This window comes from Genypterus blacodes, unplaced genomic scaffold (assembly GCF_046128005.1).
Source record: "Genypterus blacodes isolate CSIRO-AG114 ecotype Tasmania unplaced genomic scaffold, CSIRO-AGI_Gbla_v1 ptg000040l_1, whole genome shotgun sequence".
NCBI lineage: Eukaryota > Metazoa > Chordata > Actinopteri > Ophidiiformes > Ophidiidae > Genypterus > Genypterus blacodes.
This window is the reverse complement of record NW_027466853.1, coordinates 1,833,238-1,854,940: the sequence shown is the minus strand read 5'-3', so window position 1 is coordinate 1,854,940 and position 21,703 is coordinate 1,833,238. Positions and strand designations below refer to the sequence as shown.

Here is a 21,703-nt window from a genome sequence, read left to right as displayed (position 1 = left end):
AAGTCACCAGCCTCTCTCTCACACTCATAAACACAGGACATTTTCCATCACTTGTACAATTTTGCAGGTGAGATGCAAGGTATAACCAGAATTTGGAAAGTTGCTACTCACTGTTGGACCATGAGGTGAGTGTGGTCATTTACGCAAGAAACACAAGAAAAATATTCAACGCAAATTAGAAAGGCATCAATTACTTTAATGTATTTCACACAATAGGTAGTTAATGATTTGCAGTACGTTTTACTTGCACCTTCAAATCCAATTCATTCTGTAAATGCACTTAAATACAGAATTAAATTCAGCTGCTAAATAAAAACACTGGCAGGAAATTGCCCCAATAGAAATGCAGAATTAATACAAAGTAATCCAAGTATTTCAAACCTGAGGGCAAAAACCTGGACAGCCTGAAGATCTTGAAAATAAATAGTGGCATGTGATATTTATGGCCTCTAAAGGGTGTTAGAGAGGTTTGAGTGTTTTTTGCACAGTACTGACATTCTGTAAAGAAGATGTAAAGCATCCCAACTTCCAAATCTGCTCTCAGCTGACTGGACTAAGGTTTGCTATATGGGGGGTTTATTACAGTTCCGATTCATGAGGGGAGGATGACTTGTCTGTGGAGCTGTCGAATGAGGTCCAATATGGAGTCCAGCTCCAGGTAAAAAGTCTCCAGCTCTCTGCGTTTCACCTGGACCAGATGCTTCCAGTGATCCACCTCTGACTGCTGAGCAGACCCCAACAACTGCCGTGAGCCAACAATCACCTAATGGATAATAATGGAACCAGGTCAAATCTCTATGATGACAACTGCAAAGAATGATACTGACTGTGTAAACGTTTTGCTAATCTCCCGTCTTCCACAGTGATCCAGTTCTACCTGCTGAAGCTCTTCCTCTCTCTGTTGGTGTCTGAGGTCCAAGTTGAGGATCTTCCTCTCCAGCGTGCAGAGGAGTTTTACCTCTGGATTCTGTTCTTCTGGCCTTTGCAGCTAAACAATGGGAAAGGAGGGATTTCATTTTGCGGCCTGAAGGGTTACAATGATGAACTTTGGTATACCAATGTCTAGATCCGACTGCAATATTCCAACTCCTGAGCAAGCACTACAAACAAACCTGCTTACCTGAAACTTCAGCTTGTCTTGAAGGTGTTTGATCATTATCTGAACAAAAACATAAACAAACGTTATTTATCTAGATTAATGTCCAACCTACTGACATGAAACCATCTAAAGAGCTTGTACCTGCTGAGTGTTGAGTTTAGTCACAAGTTCAGCAACCTTGGAGGAGGAGTGGTCCAGGGCATAGGTGACCCGTAGATGTTCTAACACCTTTGAGTGCTCTGCCTTCATAGAGGAAAGCTGCTCTGCAAAATCTTCCTTTAACCTGAAAGGGATTGTGTTACTGTCTCTGTTACTGATCACATATTGGCTCTCAATACCAAAACCAAAACAGTAACTCTTTATTTCTTTATTTTGGCTGGTGACCATCACAAATCTTTAACTAATTAAATGTGTTAATCTTTAAATACCATAGATCACAGGTGTCAAACCCAAGGCTCGCCATGTCATTTTATGGGGCCCACGAGAGCAATAAAAAACATCTGTGCCGCTTATAAGCGTACATTGTCCGTAAACTACATTTCCCACAACTTTAACAACATGTCGATTGTGTGTCCCGGCGACGTGACAGCATCCCACCACTGAAATGCAGCGTTTCCACATCAGCGTCAGATCAGCGTTTAACAAAGTTGATTTACCCGGGATAGATTCTCTGATATTTAAGTAAATGATTCCTTCATGTAATCTCCATCTGTGAAAGGCTTTCCGTGCCTTAGGATCTTCCCAAATCGATGTTCTTTATCAATTTGCTCTCCCCAGCTTTCCACAGCAGTATCCAAATCGCTCTTATACGCTCATTTCCAGCTTGGTACTTTTCAGTAAATGCTGCGTGTTTGTTCTGGAAATGTCTTTGAACATTTTGGCTTTTTCTTCTCTTATATATAATAATTTCTTTTTAATTCCTCTCCATATAGGAAGCACATTATTATTAATTATTATTATTTCTCTCCTGTATTGTTGTCAGTGAAAGCAAATTGTAACTGTCCAGGCAAAGTTAAACACTATATTCCTCCAAGAGTTATCCACAGATAGTGAGACAATTCAGTTCACATTTCTACACAGATGTGGAAATGTATGTACATTTAAAATAATTTCTAGATCTTGCCAAGTTGTTGTATATATACCTTATTGTTATTATTGGTTATTGTTGAAATTGTACTGTCTTAATTCAGAAATTCCCGGTTATTCATAATATGTTTTGTAAAAAGATAGTTAAATAGAAGTTAACATCTGCAATATGAACTTGTAGTTCTTTGCACTAAAACAAAGGGAAAACTTCAGTTGTCCATTAACATCCATTTTTTAGGTTATTATGCTATGATGTAACTGATCCGGCCCACTTGAGTTTAAATTAGGCTGAATGTGGCCCCAAACTAAAATGAGTTTGACACCCCTGCTGTCATGAATAATTCATGCATTACATGCTAATATCTTTGAACATTCATCTCCACCCACCTGCAGAGAACCTCCTCAGTTTGTTGAACATTGGCCTTTAACGCCTTCTTCTCCTGCTCACTCTTCACCTTTAGAAGATCTACATGCTGCCTCAGAGCCTCATTCTCCTCTAGCACCTCTGTGATGTGACTCCCTGTAAAAGAGGAGAGAGCAATCAAATAGAATGTTGAAAAATGGTCAGTTACTGTTTATGCAATGGCACATGGGAGTAGCTTTCTGCTCATCAGCATCATAGCATCTTTTTTTTTTCAGTCATATCTATATTAGCCTTACTTCACATTTAATAAAGACGTCACAAATATGTCACCACAGCGACCTCAAGGCATTCTTTCCTGTCAAGTTTTATAATAACCTTGACCCTAACATTCAGATCCTTATACAGCAGTGGTGGTGCTTTGAAATAAAAAAAACAAAAACTTTAAGCAACAATATTCTGTCTGCTGCAGGCTGAAGCTGCATGAGAACATGCACACCTGTGTAGCGAGTGGGTTGGTAGGTCTTTTCATGATGAGTGGGTGGAAATGTTTCCTCCCTTCCAGATTCCTGGTTTCTTGAATCCACTGGTGCCGGCTGGCCGATATCTTCCCTGGATCTGGAGTGTTGACACGAGCCGGTGTCAGACCTCTTCCTCTCCATCTGCAGCCTCTCCACAATGCAGGTCAACTCCTGAATGTTGTGGGTCTTTGCAGTGAGCTCCTGGTTCAGTTGATCTATCTGGACGGCTTCAGGCTGATTTTGGACTGGACTGGGCCAGGCCTGCAGGCAGTAAGTTTACAATTACCTTTCCCATATAATAAGTAAAACAATATATAACCTCAACAATGGCAGCATAAACAAAACTTGTTGAAAGTGCAGGTGTATAAATTCACAAATTCCAAAACAATGATTTAGTTTTCACAGAAATTCTGAGGAAATGACTCTGTGGTTGGATACAGGATACTAGGGTTTAAGCAGATTAACTACATAGCACCTGATGTTATGACTCAGAAATCTGAGGTGTGCATACAATATGTAGAGAATATAGATCAGGGGTGGGGAACTGTTTCCCTATCGCGGGCCATTTTGATGTTGCCATTAGCCCTCAGGGGCCAGACAAAATTGCGTGCTTCGAAATTTGTGCAGCGATCTGTCAAATCACGGGCCGGGCAGGCTGGATCGAGCCGGATCGGGCGGGCCGAATTGCGGCCAGGCGAGCCGGATTGCCGGATCCGCTAGCAGGCCGGACCAAACGGCCTCGCGGGCCGAGGTTCCCCACCCCTGATATAGATCATCAAACCTTTTCATTGAGCTGCTGCTGTAGTGACTCAATCTGGCTTTGAAGAGATTTTTCTTTGCTTTGTTGGATTTTCTTCACCCTGTGCAGTTCTTCCTTCAATGTTTGAACCTGTGAGAGTAACGGCTCGGCGCCAGCCACAGAGCCTCCCAGCTCAAACTGCTGCTCCAACTCAGAGATCCGCTGCTCATAGCGAAGCTACAGGAACAGAGAGAAGCGCACAATATATATGTGTATGTATGTATTTATACATACTGTGTAAAGATTCAAATCTCTCTCTCTCTCTCTCTCGTCAATTTCAGATTTCTTTAGGTTGAGTTGTATTTGTGCATCGGATTAAAAAAAATTACTACAGAAATGTTGAACGTAAAGACAGAGAGTGATAGAGCGAGAACATGGAATGAGCAAATCACATAATTGATAAAAAACATTATCATGTAATAATGTTCATAGTTTGTCAGAATATAAGAAATTGTTTTTTTGCATGTGCTCAGATATTGACATTGTGATAGATAGGTTGAATATTTATGTATTTACAGCTCTTCAGTTGTTAAACAAATATGGTTTCATTTATAATTTTCTTCTATCTATGCAACACATGGAATTTGAACCTAATTAGAAATGTAGGTGTAATAAAGGTGTTACACCCTTAAAATGTAATATGACTGAATAATGCAATATCACGTACAACATGGTTATAGAATGATATATATATATATATATATATACATATATATGTGTGTGTGTGTGTGTGTTATCTGTGTGTTTTATTACTATTTTAACACATTTTGGTTCAAATTCATTTCAAAACATAGAAGTTATATTAACATGGTCAGCCTTGTCTAGCTTTATACCTTCATCATGTGGTACTGTTGCTCCAGGCCCTGCAGCCTGAGCTTAGCCTTAACATCAGAGGCTTCCAGCTCAGCCTCCAGCCACTTAGCTCTCTGCTCCAGCAGTTGGTTGAGGGGCGATGTCCCTGCAGCGTCCATGTCCACTTGCCTGTCAGCTGTAGCTGCGGCGTAGATTAGAGCGGGCAGGGAGTTTGGGTTTCTCTGTCTCAATATGAGTTCAAGCTTCTTCACCTAATTCATACAAGACAACATATACACAGGAAAAGCATAAATCAGCTGTAGAAGAAAAAGACGAGTGTTACAACTTTAATCAGATTGTTCTGAGGAGAAACCTGTTGCTCCAGGTTCTGCATCTTGGCATTGTCCATGGCTTTCTCTTTGGTCTTCTTCTGCTGCTCAGCATCTCTTCTCCCCACACTCATCTTAAATTTTTTCACCTGAAGTGGAAAGGGCATGTTATAATATAGCTTCTCAGCAATATTACATTGTTACTCATCAATGATTATGTTCTGGTAGATTGAGTGGCGGGCTGTGCATTTCACACCTCGGCCTTCAGTGATGTCCTACACAGTCCTACCTGAATTATTCCACCTCTTCTTACATTAGGGGAACTACTCTAGCAGATCTGTTTCTCACTTTCCTTGTTATTTCTGTGGATTCACTGAACACTTTGGTCAAGGGGTCGCTGGCCCTTTGCCCATGCAGTGAAACGGCGGAGGAGAGGAAAGCGACCAAAACCTCACGCAACCAGTTTCTTCCCCTCTGCAGTGGGCCTCATTAACAAGGCCCGGGTCTGCCACTGACCACATCATTTCCCTCGCAACTTGCACGTTTAATCTTATTCAATTTAGTTAATTTATTTAATTTTGTGTGTTTTCTAATTTATTTCAATTTCTTTGCATAGTTGTTGTCTTGTTGTCTTGTGTCTTATATGTTTTATATCGCACCAATAACCACAAAAATTCCTCTTAAGTGCAAACTTAATTGGCAATAAAAGCTATTCGGATTCTGATTCTGATTAAGATCGCTTGGATCGCCAGCGTCGGGGTTGGCAGTTCTCTTCTCACTATGTCTAGCTTTTCTTGAAAAGTTCTTCTTGAAAATGGCGTTGTAATTATACCTGCAACCAAATCGATCTCTTCTCCTCCTTCAAGAATTGTAGGTTGAAAAAAACAGCTTGTAGAAATCTACACAAATTAGCTTGTTCCAGTTCAGTTTGCTAGCTCTGCATAGCTATGCCGCACTGTTGATTCTGAAGGCCTAAGGGCAGATTTCATGGACCCTGGCAACACATTAAGGCTGAAATATGATTGGATAAAAGCTCTGACATGCAGCCCAGGCCCCTCCAAATCTCTTTCTGAGGCGGGAAGAACTGAAGAGAATAGATTATGGGGAATAATTGAAATCAAAATTTAATTTATATTCTGATGATGTCTAGGCCAGCAGAGAAGGCCTTGCCAACCCTGACGGCCCGCCACTGCGTAGATTTGTCACTTTAAATGGTGTATTCACTAAATCTTTATATAGATATTACAAACTCTATATGTAATACATGTATGGATGACTAAAGCAGGCTCACAGTGAACTACAAAAAAACCCAGGACTATAAATGAATACGTGAGAGAGTGTGGAGTAAGGAATATATGTGTGTGAAAAATATCCTACAACAAACAACTGTGAATCCTCACCTGTTCTTTGAGTTGGTGTATCTCAGCTGAAGCAGCTTTCAGCCTGGTAGAGTCTTTGTCTAGCAGCTGGTTCTTTTCAGCACAGCGCTGGAGCTTCTTCTTCAGGGCAGCCACTTCCTCCCTGTGCTTCTCCTCCTGAACACGCATCTCAATCTGATTGTCTGACAGTGTAGAGACATTGTGCTCACCTTACAATCTTGAGAACAACTATACTTTTGAGTGGTTCACAAACGACTCATTGAGGAACAACAGCAATTCGATGCATTTTCTTGAATAACAACATATTTTCTATCTATTCTTACCCGAGATGGAAGTAGCCTGTGCATTCGCCAGGTCTCTCTCCTCCTGCATTCTCTGCAGGTTGATGATGAGGGCTTGATTTTGTTGCTTCAGCTTGTGAATCTCCTCAGACAGCTTGGCCTCGTTCCTCTGCAAATAATCTCAATGATAAGCAGGCAGCTGACAAAAAGCACAACAATGTAAACAATATTTGAGTGACAGTAGCACTTACCTGAATTGTACAAATCTGAGCCAACAACTCTGCAGTACACTGAGATGGATCCATTGAGCCTTCATTTCCCTTATGTCTCGGGGGATTATTCAACTTCTCCCTGGTGCAAGATGGTAATAATGTCTTAAAGTTTCAAGCAACTAATGACTAATAACTATAACTATGTTGAAATCCACATGTAGAAGACCTTTACATGGACATGATCTATTAAGACCAGGGCCCACCCCTGATTTAGACTGACACACTTGCAGTGAGCCCACCTCGCCATAGTGAGCTTGTTTCCCAGCCTCTGGTTTTCCTGGAACATTGCCTCCTCACTGGCCTTACTTTGGGCCTTCAGATTCTTCATCTCCTGGCATAACTTTTCATTCTCCTGTCAAATAAAAAAAAGAAATCTCTTCAAACCTTTGCTGCTCTGTTTAACACGTTAAACACCTTTTCTGACCTCGGGATGTTTCCTTCCCGACAAGGCTTTGTTCACCCATTTAGTCAGTGTGGTTCAGGAGTTACAATCAATAACATGTCAGAATGTCTTTTTAGGTGCGTAGGGAAGCAAACCTGCTGGTAACCCCTGATGAGGACATTCTGCTCTTGAATTTCTTTATTAATCAGGTGAAGCTTTTCCTCTGAAACACTGGCTGCAGATTCCATCCCGCTCCTCTTCTGGTTGTGTTCCTCTATACTCCTTAGCTGGGTGATAGAGAAAAGATGGCTTATTCACTAAATATTGAGTAGTATCAAATTGTCAAAATGAGCCCCCCCACTTTTATTCTGTAATATGTAATAATGGTCAGAAAACCATTACTATAATACATGATTACTTTGGGGTTTGTGGAAGAGTTATGTAATAACAATAATACAACAGAGACGATGAAGTAAATAGGAGAATGTAGCACATACGTATGTGCTAACCTTCAATATGTTCTTCAAAAGGTGAACATTATTTAATATAAATGACATGCAATCATTTCAAGTTCAATAGTTCACTGAACTGGTATAGATCAAGTTCACTCCACAAATGGACTGCAGACAAGCTCGTTTGGCACTGGACCCTGGCCACAAACTTATGGAGGAAACAAAGTCAAGCCTATTTGAAGCGGATCAAATCAGCTGAGCCATATTAAAACTGATTCTTTCTGAGATAAGTGACTATAATTGTCCTAAAGAATGTAGTCAAAAAAAAGGGCACAAAAACTCTACATATGAAATTGAAAGTTTATTGAGCACTATTCAGCATGTGAGAACAACTGCATGCAAGTTTTTGTGATTATAGGGGCATAAATCTGCATCTGTGGTTATAGTTTATGCCAATGATTGTAAAATTCTGCCTGCAACTGTGAGAATAAACAGATGTGGAGCAGATTGAAGGCCTAGCCATCTAACCACAGCGGTGTAATAGTTCCAGCTGTCTCTCTGTGTGCCTTGAGTACTCCTTATATCAAACTGCTGAGGAACAGATGGCTGCAAAAGTGAAAGGGGCTTAACTGAGTTTTATTGTGTTGTGATCAAAAGAAGACGATCTCAGAAAATTCTTCTAATCTCTTTACTTCAAGCTCAGCTTTGTTGTGGACGTGTGCACAATGTCATTTGCACACATTGTAGGTAGGTGTTGGAAGTGGATGCTTGTGTACCTTGCTTTGAAGTAGATAGTTTTGCTGTCGGAGTGAAGTGACTTCCTCTGTGTGATGCTGCATCAGCTGCAGTTCCTTGTCCTTCTGAGCCAACTGGACCCTCATCTCCTCCACCAGGGAACTGTTCTCAACCTGCTGGAAATCGCACATGAAAACTGACCAAAACCACCATTTAAAATGGCCAATTCCATCCTGCACTTGTAGATGCTAGGTGAAGGTGAAGACAGCCACAGATGCACCAGCTGTTTCTTTTTACCCTCCAAAAAGTAGCTACATCCCATCTGCTTTTACACACTCAGACACAATTGCTGGTCAGCTTCATTCCACAATTTGGGTAAATGGGCACATGGCTATGCTGCAAACATACCATACCATATGAGAGCAAAAGCAGTTGGACATTTCCTTACATTCTTCTTTGTAAGATCCTGTATCAGTCTGAGCTCTTGAGGGCCTCTGACGTCCTGGGTTTCTGCTGCGTCCTGGGGTTTGTGGTTGTCCCTCTGCTGTTGGAGGACTGACACTTTGGATTGGACAGATGCCGTCAGATAACTGCTGACCTTCACCTCTGACTCTGCTAATCAATCACATCCAAAATATGATGAGAAAAATGGCAGTAAATAAAGTCCCAATTGCAGCTTTATACTCAACAAAACTCTGTTTGAAAATGATTAAAAAAACAAAACAATCAATGAAAGCCACATTAAAGGGATGATGAAAGTCAATTCTCTTAAAATATAGAATAGAATAGCTTGTATTGTCATTGTATATGATAATACAACGAAATGCATTTGTGCTGTGCCTGAATCTTTGAACAGTGATCGATAACAGCAATAAACTATAAATAAACAACTATAAATAAATAATAAATAATAAATAACAATAAATAAACAACACACAGTTGACCCACACCCACACCTGTCGTCAGTTCCCCTCTGACCCCATAAATGCAAGCCCATTTCCTTCATCTTGCCATATTGTCTCAGCACGGGCGGTCCATCCTTCTCAATTTTGCCTGCCTAGCTGTTGAACTCTAACCCAAAGCCTTCCCATGAACAAAATTGACTGGAGGATTCCTGCCCAGCATAACGCCAAAGGCAGACTAAGAATAGAAGACAGACCCAAAATGACATAATTCTCATTTTTAAAGCATTATTCTGACAGTGCCAGGCCACAGACCTTAGTCTACATCCTCTTCACAATACAAGACTGGGCTCTGGGAAAAAATCCTGTGCCAACCTAAAAGGTGAAGTTTCATTCAGTCTTTTTTTTTGTCTAGTGAAGATCAGACCATATGATGATGAGTGAGTAATGGGGAAATCCAAGAAATTCCAAAGGGTTCACTAAGACTGTCCTGCCACTGCACATCCACCAGAGTAATTTATGATAAGAGCGATAAGAGAGATACACAGTTATATCTGAAATGCATAACAATGACTTATTATATAGCGTGAATGCTCCAACCTGTGTGCTTGCTGTCATCTTTTTTGTTGCTTTTTGTGGGTTTGGGGTCATACTCCAGGGTCTGGGATACAGGTGATTTGGATTTGACTACAGCAGCAGCAGCAGCAGGAGCTCTACTCAGCCCTGAATCCCTGCCTCTAACAGGGGTTGTAGTTGGTTTCCTCACTGAAGATGTTGAGTGATGAGTAACAGCAGAAGCACCAACTGCCTGAGGAAAAGTGAACATGATGATTACACAATGTGAAACAAACACATCCTTAGGTCTTAGGCAAATCCTCAATTCCCTTGAATAGTTTTTTTTATTGCACAATATTAATATGAAGCTAATGCATTATTTCCTATCCATCACATAGCATTAATCAACCAACTTATACAAAAACTACTTTTACTTTTTTTACTTTTACATAATTACTGAAATAATTGTTTGCAAATTCATCATCAGTGTCAGTCACATCACCCAGTCCTGCGCATCCTCTCAATAAAAGTGTGTTTTATGCATTGTATGATAATTGTGTAATGTATGTATTTGCAGGTGAAACAGTAGAGGTCTCTCTCGTCATGTTCAAGCACGATAATAAATATAATGTAACAGCAAATGAATTGTGTTTTGTTGGAGAAAAATAACAAAATTGGAACAGATTGGAAACATGTATACTTTCTTTTGAATGATCACCACTGATCTGACAGCAACATCGATGAAAACTTTCAAGTTTTGCCTCACCTGTTGCTTCTTAGCTTTGCCGCTTTGTCTGCCACGGAAAGGTTCCTTACTGTCCTGCATGAGTCTCTGTACTTCCGACCTGATGGTCCTCGTCAGGTCATAGTTGGAAGGTTCAGGGGAGCTGGATCGAAATCTTGTCAATTCCCCAACTTCATTTATTTCATTCTTTCCTGGCTGCTTTGAATTTGACTGTGGGGAAGTCCTTTCTAATGACGAGAATATTTTATCTTGACCAAGTTGTAAAACGCTATAATGAGAAAATGGAAGGAGAAATCACACCAAAAATCATGTCAACTTTGACAACATTACATTACATTACGATCATTTGGCAGACGCTTTTATCCAAAGCGACTTACATTACATTACATTACCACCCTTCGCAGAGGGGGGAGCAATTGAGGGTTCGATCCCTTGCTCAGGGGCACCTCGGCAGGGACTCAAACTGGCAACCCTCCGGTTCCCAAGCGGAAGCTCTACCCACTGAGCTACTGCCTCCCAACATCATGAATGATGTCACAATTACAGTTGCAGCTCAATATATTAGAATATGGTCGTCTTCCCCATTATTGTGTCGCCTACTGAACCAGACTGAGAGACAATTCAAAGGCTCAGGAAACCTTTGCAGGTGATTTGAGTTGGATTGGTTTGAAAAGTCTACTTTTAAAAGACAATCACAAGGATGCTCTGCTTGTCCTGTTGAAGAACTCATTGGCTGCCTCTTGAATACTTGACCATAAATGAAACTGAAACTTTTGACATCCTAACCTGGAAGGCTGAAGGGTGAAGAATCTGACACGGTCATCTTCTGGTCGGATGGGCTCCATCAGTTCTTCTGCTGTCGGTAAGTCTATGTAAATACAAAGACAAAATGTAACTCTGCTCTTATGTTCCCACACTCATTCTTGTTTGACAAACATAAACATAAAACAACTTTAACCTTCTAAACTTCCTTGCGATCATTTCAACAAAAACCAAAATAATCACTGTAATCTGTCTGCAAATGAAAATGATTAGAAAATATTTTCAAGGTTTTAACACATTTATTACACTTAAATTCCAAAACCTTTCAGTGGTATATTTACTAGTTAACATTTGAATTTGCCTATATTATCACATTTTACGTTTTCAGTTAAAGCAGATTGCAAGAGCTCACTACTTCTGATATGAGATTGATTTGATTTGGGAGGTGGTTCCCCAACGGGTGCAGATACAAGAGGACACTTTCTTTCTCCTACAGAGCCAAAGATGAACTAGATGATTAATAATATAGTTTGATGACATTAATATTGTTTATTTAAGAAGGCTTTAGAGCTTGGTATTGCTGTAAATTGAAAGCAACACAGCTTTTGACCGTACTTCGTAAATGTGTAAATGTGGCAAATGAAACTATTTGTCAAATTAAACATTTAAAAGAAAGTTGCCTCGTCTCATCGTGCGCCACACGCCGTTTGCAAAGCTTATCCAAAAAGGGACATCTTCGCCGAAGAAGGGCAGCGACGCACCACAACAATGAGCCTTTGGACAGATGGCAAGCCACCCTTTGAAGATCCAAATCAAATCAAATGTATTTGTATGGTCAATATCACATACAACGTCTCGTAAGAGCACCAGGTTCTGATTGGCTCTGGTACAGGGCACACTTAAACAAGTGCAAGGCTCATGGTGCTTTATTCTACACATATGCGTGGCGGCTATGTTGTACTCATGTATTCCCTGCTGAAATACCACTGCAGGGAATCCATTGCCCAAAATACTGTTGATTGTATGATTGTATGTAGTCTGACCTGACTCAGTGGTAGAAGCAGGTTGGAGTGATTGCACATGTTGAGGAGGCGAAGGCAGCCAGTTGCTCCCCTCCTCTTCCAAGGATAAATCATAGTGATGGTGGTGGTTGTGGTCTTCTGAAACAATCTCTGCATGGCTGATCTGCCTGTAGGCTTCATGGATAGCCTCCAGTTCACTGCCTCCACTTTGCACATAGGACTGACCTACACAACATAGCTTTAGTTTACTTTGTGTCAAAAATAAAGAACATTCAACACAATGTTACAAATGATTGGACCAGGGTCATTTCTTACATTCCACTTTTAAGTCCTAAAGCCTTCCTAATTCCATGTCTGCTATTGCCAATGTTTTTAAGTGATCCATGTTTATAAAACCACATTTCTGCCGTTAAGAAAGAAGAGTATTTAAATAAGGAACGGGCAGGAATTCAAATCTGTGTCTCTTCATTATGTCTTTGCATTTCTATATCGAGTGTATAATGAGTGTCTATGACAAGTCGGTATGTGTCACTTTGGGTGTTTTTTGTCTTGTCTTTTGGGGACTTGGGCATTACTGATCTTTGCCAATATTAATGGAATGAGCATCATCCAGTGACTCATGGTGTGAAACTAACATGGAGTGCAAAAATTACAACAAAATATGGACCGAATATTGACAATGACAAGCAGAGAAACAACTCCACATTTTGGATTGAGAGAGAGATGAACCCTTGTCATGCAGACAGTGAAAGACCACAACCGTCAAAATATATGAAATAAATACTGTCTTGAAAAAACGGTAACGCTATGGAAGAGTATATCAGTTTTGACAAAATCTACATTCACTGAACCTGTGTCTTACATGTATTTCCAACATTGAAGGGGTATCAAAATACAATATGAGCCTCTGCATTTCAATCAAGCCCCATCTGACACTCCCTCTGTTGGACCCCCATCAACTTAAAGAAATATGTTTGTTTCTTACCTTTGGTAAAAATGGCAGACATTTCAGAATTCTGAAAAACAGTGGATTAAACAAAGCTGTGATTATCAAATCTCCACTTAAGCTTCCAATTAGTCAAATCCATATAGCATCCAATTACAAACCTTCAGGGCCTCTTCACTGTTCTCTTCCTTAAAATCTTCACTATAGTGCAGAGAGCCTGTAAACACGGAAAGTAACAGATTGAGACACAGATCTATTTAAACAGACATTCAACAAGGTTTTCTTGTTTTCACCTGCAGACTTTCCGTCCGTTGCTGTGACTTTGGCCGTGCTTTGAACTTCATTGCTTTCATCCATTGCTTCTTCAGTTTTCCTACCGAGTAGAAATGCATTAGTTAACATTAGAGGTATGACACTCATTTGCAAAAGAGCTGCAAAGACACGATTGTTAGAGACTAAATAAACAAATGTGTTAGGATGCCACTCAAAAAGTCTGATGTCAACTTTCTTCAGGGGTCGTCGACATGCTCACAAACAGTATGAGACCGAGACATGTTGTCAATACGACTGAAAAAGGAGAGAAAAGAGCAAGGAAAGAATACAAATTACAAATACACAACATTCTGCGTGTGTCATGGTTGGGGAAAAAAGGGAAATGTGAATTGGCACTTCACACGTCCATGCAGAAGTACTTTTGTCAGTTGTGGAGGTGACAAACTATTTCACAGTATTACTTATTCTCCGAAATCTAGACAGACAACAATTTCTTTCATAGAAATGGCTCCCCTCATTATCACCCATTCCATGACAATGTGGAAATAAAACAAAATCAAAATGTCCAAACCGTTGCATGAGACCTTAACTCATGGCATTCCTGTGCATGACAGTGCACACTGACAGATATAATGTGCAAAATGCAGGGAAGCTCTATTTACATACCTGAGTTTGGTACCAAGAATAGAACTTGTCGAGTCCAGCTCTCTATTAAGCTTGGAATAATCGATGGTGGATGAAGCCTCGGTCTCCATTTGTGCAAAGAACCTGGATTTCTCCTCTTGTTCCTCTAGAGTGTCCAATCCCAGACTCATTTCGATTGCTGGTCCATATGGTACGTCTCCTGAAGTTAAAAAAAATATTTGACTTTACACACAATCTCAAAGACTCCATATTACATAAAAACTTTGTTCAGATGTGGAACTGCTGCATAGAATTCTCCAGGCTGTTTTTCCATTTTGATTGTTGCTTCAGAACATTTTTTTTACTTCCCCAAACCCAGAAATCTGAAATTCCAATTCACCAGTCCTCTTTTTCTGCTCTCTAAACCTCTGGTTGGATGTGTTCAGGTCAGCTGCATTTATGGTTAGGTCTGAAATTGACAGGTCTCCTTTGGGTTGGGTCCATACCTTTGGACCTATGATGACTTCTAGAACTGAACACTCTAGGACACTGCCCTCACTCACCTTTTGGGTCTTTATTGTCTTTGACATTCATAGCCGTTTTCATTCTCAAGCTACTATGCTCTTCATCCAACTCATGCTTCTCTTCAATTGGCTGAGACTTCCTCAAAGACTTCCTGAAAGTCTTCTTAGATCCCAGTAGTCCTGGAAAAGGAAAAAAATACCGCCTTTCAAGAACTTACAGAAAAGAACTTGTGTAAAAAAGTTCTCATTCTGTTCTCAGGTACACAATTACTTTCGAATAGATCATCTATTCTAGCTATCTCATAGATAACTCTTTCGACTCATGTGCTGCTTCTTCACACTACTTAAGCATTTTATTTACTATTGGATATTCATCTATCCACACACAAATCCTCTCCTCCCCTCTGGAGGTTTAATTCATTATTGTTGGTAGATAAAACATTTTGATAAAACATTTTGTGACATGACCTCTGATTCTATTGAGTTTTTTTCTTTCTATTGAGTTTCTTTCTTTTAATAAAAACGATTCAATTTCGCATTGACTGCTCTGCAGTGGGCCTCATTAACAAGGCCCGGGTCTGCCACTGACCACATCATTTCCCTAGCAACTTGCATGTTTAATCTTATTAAATTTATTGAATTTAGTTAATTTATTTAATTTCATGTCTTTTCTAATTTATTTTTATTTCTTTGCATGGTTGTTGTCTTGTTGTCTTATATGTTTTATATCGCACCAATAACCACAAAAAATTCCTTTTAAGTGTAAACTTAATAAAAGCTATTCTGATTCTGATTCTGATTCTGTGAGTCGCTGAAAGCATTCCTTGAGGGTAACATCTTTTCGTATTCCTTAAAAAAAAGTACCAAGTTAAAAAACACTCAGCTGCCATCACCTCCCCCGACCAACAGTGATCTGATCCCTCCCCAGAACTTCTTAGGAAGCATCTTAATCTTCGGACCTAGTTGATCTCATCTCCAACAATATTGCTGAGCATCTACTGCTACAAACCCGAGCTACTTATTATGAACACCGCACACTAGCATTACCACTACTGACCCCTTGGAAATAAACAACACATTAAAATCATTCTACATTTCCCTTTACAACGTCTGACTTTCCCTTCAGACACCATTGCTTCCTTGCTGATCTCATTATCCCAAACATCAAGGATGACACTGCCACAGCTCTGGATTCTTTGCTTTCTCTTGCAAAATTGCTCTCCTCAATCAGAGCTATGCAGTCTAAAAAAGCTCCAGGCCCCAATGGATTTCCTATAGAGTTCTTTAAGAAATTCCTTGTTAAACTGGCACTTCTACTCTTGGCGGTATTTGATGAATCCCTAGAGAAAGGTTCACTTCCCCCCACTCTAGGTCAAGCTTCAAGAGCTCTTCTCTTAAAAAAAAGACAGACCCCACAGCCTGTGGCTCATATAGAATAGAATATAAACTTTATTGGGTCCAATCACATGCAAACACTTCTCCATGCAAACACGTCATCTGAAATTTCTCTTGTGTGCCCCGCTTACATATCACAACACACACACACACACACACACATTAAAGAGGGGTCAGCACAGGGCAGCCATGACACATCGCCCCTGGAGCAGTTTGGGGGTTTGGCTTCAAAACGGCTTCATTAAGGGTCGGCAACTGTTTTTCAAGATGTGCTCTGTCTTAAATATTATTCACTCCACTCACTCTGAAATTTCAGTAGAGATTGTAATTTCCCTGGATGCTATAAAGGCCTTTGACAGGGTAGAAAGGTTATACTTTTTTTGCGGTATTGAAGCAATTTGGATTCGGAAACAAATTGATCAGCTGGGTGAGAATATTATCCTCATCACCACAGGCCAGTGTTCACACTACAGCGTTGGACCCGTCATGGATGCCCCTTATCTCCACTCCTCTTTGCTTTGGTTATTGAGCCACTGGCCAATTAATTACAGCCTTACACTCTCTTTAAAGTTGTTATTCGTGATGGTGTCAAATATCAATTATCGCTGGATGCAGATGATTTGTTGCTCAAGTTAACTGACCCTAAATCTTGTCTCCTGGCTGTCCTGTCCATTTTGGACACTTTCAGCAATTTTTGTAGGTATAAAAGAGTTAGATTTGTTGGATTTTTCTACGAAAGATTATAGTCGGCAGCTTTGATGACCTGCAGCTTTTCTTTCAGTTCATTGGACAACATTGCAAATACCTTGATGACAAAGCCATTCTAATAAGCTTTGTCATTCTGCACCACGTGCTATGAGCAAACATGACTAGTTAGATGAATGTGGAATGATGGGCAGCTCATTATTACCTCCCTCTGCTCCTCTGTCACCAGGATCATCGTCGTCCCACCACGGCACTGTGCTGACAGTTCCTTTTTGGGCTGATTTCTGGCTGGGTTTAGTTGTGCCTTGCATAACATCGTCTGCCTTTTGTATGCCACCCAAGTCCACAGAGTCATCTGAAAGAGACTGACAGGGAACCAAATTCAGGTGAAAGCCTTCAGGATGTGAAAGAATTGTAATTCATGACATTTTGTTCCCATCTTAAAATCAAGCAAATGAATAGTCTGTATTGTGTGTCTCCTCTAAAGTGCTTTCTGTTGACTATTTTGCTTTGTAACTTTGTGTTTTCTTATGCAAACCCCTTCACAGCTATCAATTTTGGAGGGCTATTTATATTTTCTGCTCCCTTTTGAGGTCAACACACATTGTTCTGTACACCACCCATGGTTTAGGGCAATCAGCTGCTTTTCAAGCCAAATGGTTCTGGAGACGTAGGTGTTGTCAGGCAAACCACTCTAGATTTCCGCGTACACCATTACCTCCTGACCTGACTATAAAATAAAAAATAAGAATGATGAATAAATAAATAAATCACAAAAAAAGGAAATTGGAAGACACTTTTTGTCCTCGGTCCTCAGGTGGTTAAGACTGGTGTGTTTCACAGTCACCCTCTTTAGTTTGGGCTATCTGCCTCCTTTGAATTGTACATTCAAAAACATGATTTGGGGTGTTATGTGGCAGGCTTTTATCAGATGAAGCGAGTTTCATTTGTTACAGCGGAGGTATGTGTGATACATCTGTTAAAATCTGTTAAAATCTTCTATGTGTGCCAACTAGTAAGCTACTTACATTAACTGAGTAACCTGTACAGAATAATATTGTTATTGTTTTGTTACCTCGTTCAGGAACCGCTGAAGCTGTTCATCCAGCTCCTCCCGAGTCAGTCTGAGAGGCATAGGGATGCTCAGCTAAAGGACACCGGAAATGAGAGCAATCATTTAGTGAGAACAATGACAATTTAGAAAGCACATTTCTAAACAAATGACATCAAAAGTCAACCATCACCGAGTCAAATATGGTATTTTTGAGGTATTTACCAATCTATAATTTCTAGGGCTCATAGCAGTGCTTCGAAATTCCTACTGCACATATTAATCTGATATTAAGATAAGTGTGTGTTGAATGAGCTATGTTCATGCAATATTTGAATACTAGACTTGCACAAAAACAACAAACAATTCTGTTGGACAGACGAACACAAGGTAACCAAGATCAAAACTTGGACTTGCTATAAATCACACATCAATTCCACCTGTAACTATGGACAATTTGGACTGCTGGCTGTAAAAACAATGCCAGTGCCAATTCTGTATTGACAGATACAATACTTGGAGTTGTGTAAACATATGCAACATATTCATTTTCATATTCATTCATCACAAAACATGGGTGAGGAAGTACCAGGGTCTGCCTCGGGGCACTGGAACTGGTGCCGACTAAACAACCTTGACACGAATGATCTCGTATTTACAAATTAGCCCGTAAATCAGTTTTCTTCAAAGTAAATGCTCCCTTTAGTTTAAAGCCGGTGAACAGAATCCTTGCTTCGTCAACAATGAAAACTAATCCTATGTTAACATTTAGCGATAGGACCCTGGAGCTCGGTTCGTGGTCGGTTCGTAGTTCTGTCGGCAGGTTCTGGTAAAGTCTTGTATATATTTGTCTGCACGTTATGGCTCAAAATACTCACTTTGAACGCAACTGTTAATTGTCTCGGAAGCTTCTTTGTTGTTTTGTTTTCAGTCTGGCACTTCCTGCGATACCACACGGCTGATGGAAGCAATTGATTGGCTAGAAAGAAGTTCGTCAGAGGAATGCTAACCAATCAACGTGCGGATACATAGAAAGGGTCCTCAGCATATTTTTTTATTTTTTAAATCTATTTTTTTTTATATTTCAAATCTAGTATATGCACGTCAAGATTGGGTTCGTTTTGGGTGAATGTTTATGCTTACTTTTTCCTCCCATCATGCACTTACACTATGTTAGGGACCAAGCAGCATCCGCAAGAAAACGAGGAAAGGTTTAGTAAAAGAAAAAAAAACAAACAGTTGAAGCTTTATTATGCCAAATTATAATTAAGTGATCAATCCAAGATTACAAATGTTAATTTAACAAAGAATATCTCAGTATCCAAATGCACAATGCAACTTGGTTCTTAAATGAAGTCAGCAGACCAATAACACAACAGAAATCTAAACCTGACCTCCCAAATTAAACAATATATACATGTACATAGGGTATTTATACACCTCAGCCACAAGAAAGAAACCCACAATAAAGCCCACAACCAACAGATGAAATACAAATAGAGAAACAGTTACGGTATTATAAATACTGATATCAAAACCAAAAGAAATGTCCATAATCTGCCGATCTCAGTGTTTTATGTTGTATTCTGTAGCTCCAAGTCTCCCTGCCAAGCATCGGGAGCTGGCTCCTTCCATTTCCTGTTTGCTTGTAGAAACCAAAAAAATTACTCAAAAAAAAAGACAACCTTCCTTCTTTCTCTCTGTCTCTCTGTCTCTCCTCTTCACCCCCTTTCTGTATGAAAAAATTATCTCGAAAATATGCTACAATTGTAAGCACAATGGCATGTAAAATGTTTGCTCCAATAAAAACAAATAGCAAAAAAAAAAAAAGAAACCAAAAATGTTTGTACTGATATACAGAGACAAGTAAATGACTAACCCACTACTGTGTCGGCAGTCGATAGAGCTGTCACACACCAGAACAGCACCAAAGCACAGGACCAGAAACTGAACACATGATTTAAATTATGCCCTGTTCAAGGGCATAATTACTATCGGCAGTCGATAGAGCTGTCACACACCAGAACAGCACCAAAGCACAGGACCAGAAACTGAACACATGATCTAAATTATGCCCTTGAACAGTTTTGGATGCATTAATCAATGCATGGACAACCCCCATTGTAGTAATTAAAGAAACACCTATGTTAATGTACTTGTATGTTTTATAAGTAGCGTCATGTTTTGTCCACTTGGTGACAGTGTTGAACTGAGAATTGGTTCCCTTTGCTGTGTCTGCATTCCTGCATATGAGGGCAATACATCAGCAGAGATCAGTAGAAATCTAATAAACTCTGTCACGCTCGCCTTTCTCTCTCTTTCAGGGGTCAGAGCAGATCCATACAAACTGTGTTTTCACCTGCCTCTCTATATCGCTTTGTTCCTCATAATCTTTCACACACATCAGCATTTAGACTGTGTCAAAGAGCAAAAGAGACGTCATTAAAGCTGTTTTTTTCTGCTGACCTACCCTTCATGTTGCCCCATACCATTGCCATTGGTGTCTAATCTCAGAAACTCAAAACCAACACCATACCACAGTAGCCCAAACATTTAAATCACAGACATTGTAATGCTCTAATCATGTGGTTTGCATACAGTTTTTTCAGGATATATTTTTTGCATCAGTGTGTGTGTGTGTGTGTGTGTGTGTGTGTGTGTGTGTGTGTGTGTTTGTGTGTGTGTTTGTGTGTGTCTGTCTGCGTGTGTGGGTATGTATATGTGTGTGTGTGTGTGTGTGTGTGTGTGTGTGTGTGTGTGTGTGTGTGTGTGTGTGCGTGTGTGTGTGTGTGCGTGTGTTCACAAGATAACTCATAAAGGTTATTAAAAATTATTTTCATAGAATCTTTGGAGGTGTTTGTCATGGTCAGGCCAAGTAATATCGAGGGAGATCTGGGTCCTAGTTTAATTTTAGGGCCATTGGCAATCATTCAGACTGCTTGTCCTGTATTTACACTAGATTACCACTGGATGGTAGCAGAAAAGAGCAAGTCTTCAAACCAAAACACTCACTTCCATTGGATTTGGGTCTGGATTGCTACAATCTGGATCAGGTGTTCATTGTCAGATTTTAATCCAGTATACTGGGGCTACGCATTTGCCACTAGTACCACCAGTTGTGATTGTGATGAAGATAATGTATCTGTATCTTTAGGGACATAGGGACTTGAGGTCTACGCCCCCCTTGGATGTTTTTTGCACTAGAGGTGAATCTCTTAATCTCCACTGTACTGTACTGCTACTTTTGCACAACAATTTTCAATCGGGATAAATAAAATCTTGTCTTGTCTAATCAGCTGTAGAACATTTTATTATTATTATTATTGATCAATCAATCTCCATTAATATTGCTTAATAAAGATAGATATATTGTTGAAGTTACTATGGGGACGTTTTACAGATCAGGTTTTTACAGCAAGTTAGAGAAAAATGTTTGGCCTCTTGAGGCCATTGGAGATTGTGTATTTGTTCATTTTATTGCGATTTGACATTAATCGTTGCCATAATGCTCAAACCTTACCTACAATAATAACAGTATTCCTAAAATATGAGCACATTCACACATACGGATCTTTAAATTCAATCTTATGCTCATCACACATCTTACTCTACATCTGGTTTTGCAGTAGTGCTTATGTATTGTTCAAAGCTTTACATACAAATAATAAACAACAACAAACCTCTCCCTTCCCAGAAGCTGTCAAGGTTTTA

General features: G+C 39.9%; 1 protein-coding gene across 1 annotated transcript; it reads right to left on the bottom strand.

The window, feature by feature from the left end:
• Window positions 1–488: 488 nt before the first annotated feature.
• Window positions 489–18,972, bottom strand: cep162 (centrosomal protein 162). The gene is made up of 28 exons (XM_076148563.1): window positions 18,871–18,972; window positions 18,017–18,088; window positions 17,147–17,306; window positions 14,881–15,021; window positions 14,360–14,537; window positions 13,714–13,793; window positions 13,582–13,637; window positions 13,460–13,490; window positions 12,496–12,699; window positions 11,477–11,558; window positions 10,712–10,958; window positions 9,991–10,198; window positions 8,937–9,103; window positions 8,530–8,664; window positions 7,457–7,588; window positions 7,159–7,271; window positions 6,899–6,998; window positions 6,690–6,816; window positions 6,388–6,548; window positions 5,032–5,136; window positions 4,700–4,930; window positions 3,849–4,043; window positions 3,046–3,328; window positions 2,573–2,705; window positions 1,241–1,382; window positions 1,121–1,159; window positions 878–988; window positions 489–763 (listed from the first exon to the last, which is right to left on the bottom strand). The coding sequence occupies exons 2-28, from the start codon at window positions 18,074–18,076 to the stop codon at window positions 593–595; spliced, it is 3,792 nt and encodes a 1,263-aa protein (XP_076004678.1). The 5' UTR covers window positions 18,077–18,088; window positions 18,871–18,972; the 3' UTR covers window positions 489–592.
• Between the last annotated feature and the right edge of the window lie 2,731 nt (window positions 18,973–21,703).